A 6,411-nucleotide genomic window follows, 5' to 3' on the forward strand; every position below is an offset into this window, starting at 1 on the left:
TTTATTGTGGCTACATATATAACATAAAGTTTGCCATTTTAACCGCTTGTTAATTTAAAATTTTAAATTGTAAAATACACATAACATAAAATTTACCATCTGAACCAGTTTTGAATGTACAGCTTAGTGGTAACTACCCTGGGAATCACATATAGGTGGAATACAGTGTTTGTCCTTTTGTGGTGGCTTATTTCTCTTAGCGTAATGTCTTTAAGGGTCAATCTTGTTCAGTGTGCTCAATAAATTTGAGCCATTTTTGTTTTCTGCAGTGGTGGTTTTTGTTGGCTTTTTCACCCAGACATGCTATTTTGTTTGCTGATTGAAGTGCTGAGTGTAAGGCTAACTTGTCGATTCCCAAAGCCATCTTGTCCTCCTCAAGTGGTGTCTGTGTGATATGGTTTCCATTGTTGATTGGTATTTGCTTGCAGAAAAATGTATCATCATCTGTTACTCATTTGGTTTCTCTTGTTCTGCTAGGACCCTGGTTAGGAGTAGAATGGGACAATCCCGAAAGAGGAAAGCATGATGGGAGCCACGAAGGGACTGTGTATTTTAAATGCAGGTAACTTTTCATTGTGAATCAGCATGGCCATTTAGTCAAGATTATATCTAATAGTTGAATAAGGAGGGATGGAGAGGAAGAAATGGTTGGCTTGTGGAGTAGTTACAGAATTTGTTGTATTCTAAAAGGGCAGTTATTTTATTTGTGGTGTAATTGCTGTTTTGTAGAATTTTTCCCTTTTTAAAAAAAATTCTGATGACCTTATGGGTGGCATTGCTTTCTTTGTCCTTTATTGTTTTTTGACAGTCCTCTAAATTGGATGAATGTAAAGCTTTCTAGCTCATTACCGATTTACAATCCAGTAGGTGAATAATAGAAAAGAGAAATAGCTTAGATATCCAGTAAGAAGGAATTGATTACACAAAATATAGAACATCGGAATAGTGGAATGCTAAGCCACTCTTAAAAAAATTCTTCTCATAGGAAGAGTTACACGTTACATTGCATTTCTTTCCTTTTTTTTTTTGAGACAGAGTTTTACTCTTGTTGCCCAGGTGGCTGCAGTGCAATGGTGCGATCTCTGCTCGCTGGAACCTCTGCCTCCTGGGTAGAAGCAATTCTCCTGCCTCAGCTTCCCGAGTAGCTGGGATTAAGGGTTGCATCACTATGCCTGGCGAATTTTGTAGTTTTAGTAGAGAGGGGGTTTCTCCATGTTGGTCAGGCGGGTCTCAAACTCCTGACCTCAGGTGATCCACCTGCTTCAGCCTCCCAAAGTGCTGGGATTTCAGGCGTGAGCCACTGCGCCCGGCCTGCATTTCTGTTAGTATTTTTGATCACCTAATATCAGAAAAACTGTATGAAGCTCTGAAAAGCGTGCTGGGGAGCCTTCAGGCAGAGCCTGTGTTCTAAATTTTTGTTGTTACTGATTTTTATTAGTTTTCAAGTTCTCAAAAGGAGCTTTCTCTAGTAAGCTGTTTTTTCTTAAGTGTGGTACAGTGAAGACGATATTGCCCTAGAAATCAGGAGGCCTCTAATTTGTTTTTAACAACCTTGTTTCTTTGGTTGGTGTATTTATTTATTTTTGAGACAGTATCTCGCTCTGTTGCTCAGACTGGAATGCAGTGGCATAATATGGCTCACTGTCACCCTGAACTCCTGGGTTTAAGTGATCTTCCTGCCTCAGCCTCCTGAGTAGCTGGGACCATGGCATGCACCAGCACACCCAGCTAATAAAAAAAATAAATTTATAGAGATGAAATTTCGCTATGTTGCCCAGGCTGGTCTCAAGCGATCTTTCTACCTTGGCCTCTCAAAGTGCTGGGATTACATGTGCGAGCCACTGGACCAGTCCTGCTTTTAATAGTCTTTATTATGGTCCTCGAACAAGACAAATTTACTAACCTTTAAAATGAGGGTCACGATTAGATAACCACATAGCATGTCTCCTTGGTCTACTATTCCATAATTTTAGAAAGTCAGGATGTTCTTAAAAGGCCAGCTATGGCCGGGTGTGGTGACTCACGCCTGTAATCCCAGCATTTTGGGAGGCTGAGATGGGCTGGATCACCTGAGGTCAGGAGTGAGACCAGCCTGGCCAACATGGCGAAACCTGTCTCTACTAAAAATAGAAAAATTAGCCGGATGTGGTGGCAGGCACCTGTAATCCCAGCTACTCTACTTGGGAGGCTGAGGCAGGAGAATCACTTGAACCTGGGAGGTGGAGGTTGCAGTGAGCTGAGATCATGCCACTGCACTCCAGCCTGGGCAAAAAAAGGCCAGCTATGCTTGCAGACTTGCCAGCTCTGAATCTGTCAAGAGTTAGTTGAGGATTATAGGAACAGGTTATGAGTTTAGGGAGAAATATTTTAGCCAGGTTCACAGCTTCCTTAGGTACCTGGACCAGGATCACCTCGAAAACCCTCCAGTGAAAGGACTTTTGTTTTGGAGACAGTCTCGCTCTGTTGCCCAGGCAGGAGTGCAGTGGCACGATCTTGGCTCACTGCAATCTCTACCTCCCTGGTTCAAGCCATTCCCCTGCCTCAGCCTCCCGAGTAGTGGGAATTACAGGTACACGCCACCATGTCTGGCTAATTTTTTTGTATTTTCAGTAGAGATGAGGTTTCACCATGTGGGCCAGACGGGTCTCGAACTCCTGATCTCAGGCAATCTGCCCATCTTGGCTTCCCCAAGTGCTGGGATTACAGGCATGAGCCACCACGCCCAGCAAAAGGACTTTTTATTTGGAACTTACCCCAGCCTACTTCCTTCTTCTAAAAGCTTGCCCAGATTGTCCATAATTTTATGGTCCTTATGGTACCTGGATACAGTGATATTTTCAAAGTCTTGGTTACTCTGAGCTTGAAAATCAAGAATTTCCTCAAGTCCTGGTTGCTGCAGGATTTGTCCTGAAATGCTGATGGGAGGCCTTGGTTCAGGGACATTGACTTAGTGTAGTCCTGCCTTGCTTAATCAAGGGGATGTGTTCTGAGAAATGCCTGTTAGGTAGTTTAATCTTTGTGTGAACATCATAGCCTACTACAGGCCTAGGCTACTGTACGGCATAGCCTATTGCTCTGAGGCTGTGAACCTGTACATCATGTTACTGTGCTGAATACTGCAGGCAATTGTAATGCAGTGGTAAATATTTAAACCTAGAAAACGTACAGTAAAAATACCGTGTAAAAGATAAAAAAAAATAAAGCAGTGTGGGATGGTACGTGTCAGTTAGTGCCAACTACTTGGGAGGCTGAGTCATTAGGGTTGCTTATGCCTAGGAGTTTCAAGACCAGCCTAGGCAACACAATGAGATCTCATCTTTAAAAAAAAAAAAAAATAGAAAATGGTACACTTGCATAGGACCCTTAGTGTGAATGGACCTTGTAGGACTGGAAGTTGCTCTGGGTGAGTGTGTAAGTGGTGAGTGAATGTGAAGGCTAGGACACTCTTGTACCCTACTGTAGACTTTATAAACACTATGTCCTTAGGCTACACTAAACTTAAAGAAGTCCCTCCCTCTATGCCTCCCTCCCTCCCTTCCTTCCTTTCTTCCTTCTTCTTCCTTCTTCCCCTCCCTCCCTTCCTTCCTTCTTCTTCCTTCTTCCCCTTCCTCCTTCCCCTTCCTTCCTCCTTCTCTTCCTTCCCTCCTTCACCTCTTGTTGACCAGGCTGGAGTGCAATGGCATGATCTCGGCTCACTGCAACCTCCAACTCCCAGGTTAAAGCAATTCTCGCCTCAGTCTCCCAAGTAGCTGGGTTACAGGCATGTGCCACCATGTCTGGCTAATTTTTGTATTTTTAGTAGAGACAGGGTTTCTTCATGTTGGTCAGGCCAGTCTTGAACTCCTCAACCTCAACCTTGATCCACTTGCCTGGGCCTCCGAAAGTGCTGGAATTACAGGTGTGAGCCACTGCAGCCAGCCAACTTTTAAATTTTTAAAAGTTTTTCATTCAATCGTAATAACTTAAAACATCAGCATATCTTCAAACATCAACACTTTGTACAGCTGTACACAAATATTTTCTTTCATTTATTTTATAAGCGATTTTCTATTTTGAAATTTTTTTTTTTAAACTTTTAAACTTTTTTGTTAAAAACAAAGTCACCAACACACACATTAACCTAGGCCTACAGTCCAGACCACAGTATCACTGTTTCCCACTTCCACACCTTGTCCCACTGGAAGGTCTTCAGGGGCTATATAACATGCATAAAGCTGTCACTTCTTTTTTTTTCTTTTTCTTTTTTTGAGATGGAGTCTTACTCTGTCACTCAGGCTGGAGTGCAGTGGTGCAATCTCCGCTCACTGCAACCTCCACCTACTGGGTTCAAGCAGTTCTCCTGCCTCAGCCTCCTGGGTAGCTGAGACTCTAATTTTTATATTTTTAGTAGAGACAGGGTTTTATCATGTTGGCCAGGCTGGTCTTGAACTCCTGACGTCAGGTGATCTGGCCCAAGGTTCTGGGATTACAAATGTGAGAGCCACTGTGCCCGGCCTGAGCTACCTCACCTGGCCATCATCTCTCACAGTAACAGTGCCTTCTTCTAGAATACCTCCTGAGGGACCTGCCTGAGGCTGGTTCATAATTAACTTTTTTTTTTTTTTTTTTTTTTTAATACAAGGAGTTGGCTGGGCTCAGTGGCTCACACCTGTAATCCCAGCACTTTGGGGGGCCAAGGCAGGAGGATCACCTGAGGTCAAGAGTTTTGAGACCAGCCTGGCCAACATGGTGAAACCCCATCTCTACAAAAAATAAAAAAAATTAGCCGGGCATGGTGGCACATGCCTGTAATCCCAGCTTCTGGGAAGGTTGAGACACAAGAATCACTTAAACCTGGGAAGTGGAGGTTGCAGTGAGCCAAGATCACACCATTCTACCCCAGCTTGGTGAGCAGAGTGAAACTATGTCTCCAAAAAAAAAAAAAAAAAAAAAAAAAAAAAAAAAAAAAAAAAAAAAAAGAAAAATAGAAGGCGTACACTCTACAATGATGATAAAAAGTATAGTATAGTAAACGCTTAAACTAGTAACATCACCATTTATTATTATCAAATATGTGCTGTACATAATTGAATGTGCTATACTTTTATATGACTGGCAGCACGGTAGGCTTGTTTATACCAGCATCACCACAAACACAAGTAACATGTTGCACTACAGCATTAAGATGGCTACAACTTCACTAGGAGATAGAAATTTTTCAGCTCCAGTGTGATTATGGCACCACCTTAGTGTATTTGGTTTGTTGTTGACCTATATATCATTATGTGTTGCATGCCTATATTCGAATTATTATTATTATTATTTTTTGAGACAGAGTCTCAGTGGCATGATCTCGGTTCACTACAACCTCTGCCTTTCTGGTTCAAGAGATTCTGCTACCTCAGCCTCCCAAGTAGCTGGGATTACAGGCGTCTGCCACCATGCTTGGCTAATTTTTCGTAATTTTAGTAGAGTTGGGGCTTCATTATGTTAACCAGGCTAGTCTTGAACTCCTGACCTTGTGATCTGCCCACCTCAGCCTCCCAAAGTGCTAAAATTACAGGTGTGAGCCACCAGGTGCCTGTATCCGGATTCTTACCGTTGGAATATCTGCTTACTTCATTATGTCTTCTACTGTTGTGTTGTCATCTCTAAACATTTACTTAATTGAAATACATATTATCTTATTATAAATTACTCTTTTTAAAATTTAAATAGGCACTTTGTTGACATTAAAAAATTATATGGGGCCAGATGTGGTGGCTCACGCCTATAATCCCAGCACTTTGGGAGGCTGAGGCGGCTGGATCGCGAGGTCAGGAGTTTGAGACTAGCTTGGCCAACATGGCGAAACCTCATAAAAAAAATATAAAAATTAGCCAGGCGTGGTGGCGGGCTCCTGTAATCCCAGCTACTTGGGAGGCTGAGGCAGGAGAATCGCTTGAACCCTGGAGGCGGAGGTGGCAGTGAGCCAAGATTGTGCTATTGCATTCCAGCCTGGGCCACAAGAGCAAGACTCTGTCTCAAAAAAAAAAATAATAAAAAATTCTATGGGTGGGTAATGCTGTCTGTGAATTCCATTCCAGGATATTTATGGGCAGTACAAAAGAGACCATTGGGTCTGAGGTGGTAGAAAACCACTGGTCTAGACTACAAGAATTGTCCTTTAGAGTTTGATGAGTTCATGTCGTTTTTTAGTTTCTCTCTGATCTCTTTTGTAACATAAGGTAAATACAGTAATCTCCTGAGTTATTATTACCCATAATTAATATTTGTAACATTAGTGATTGATAGTGGTTTACAGTGTCCAAAATAAAATGTGTAGATGAATCTCTAAAGGTAACATTTTATTTGGGGAGTAAGAATTGCAGTTCAGGGCATACACATAGACTAGATGGTCTTTGGTATGTCCAAAGAACACAGAAAAGTGTG

At 42.2% G+C, this 6,411-nt stretch overlaps 1 protein-coding gene across 1 annotated transcript in view; it reads left to right on the plus strand.

The window, feature by feature from the left end:
- Positions 1-6,411, plus strand: part of TBCE (tubulin folding cofactor E) — a 67,148-nt gene that overhangs the window by 14,581 nt on the left and 46,156 nt on the right. Inside the window, exon 3 of the mRNA XM_037737813.1 lies at positions 478-562. Within this exon, the coding sequence (XP_037593741.1) occupies positions 478-562 (85 nt within the window). The remainder of the gene's footprint in view (positions 1-477; positions 563-6,411) is intronic.

Source organism: Cebus imitator, unplaced genomic scaffold (assembly GCF_001604975.1).
Source record: "Cebus imitator isolate Cc_AM_T3 unplaced genomic scaffold, Cebus_imitator-1.0 Scaffold42, whole genome shotgun sequence".
NCBI classification, from domain to species: Eukaryota; Metazoa; Chordata; class Mammalia; order Primates; family Cebidae; genus Cebus; species Cebus imitator.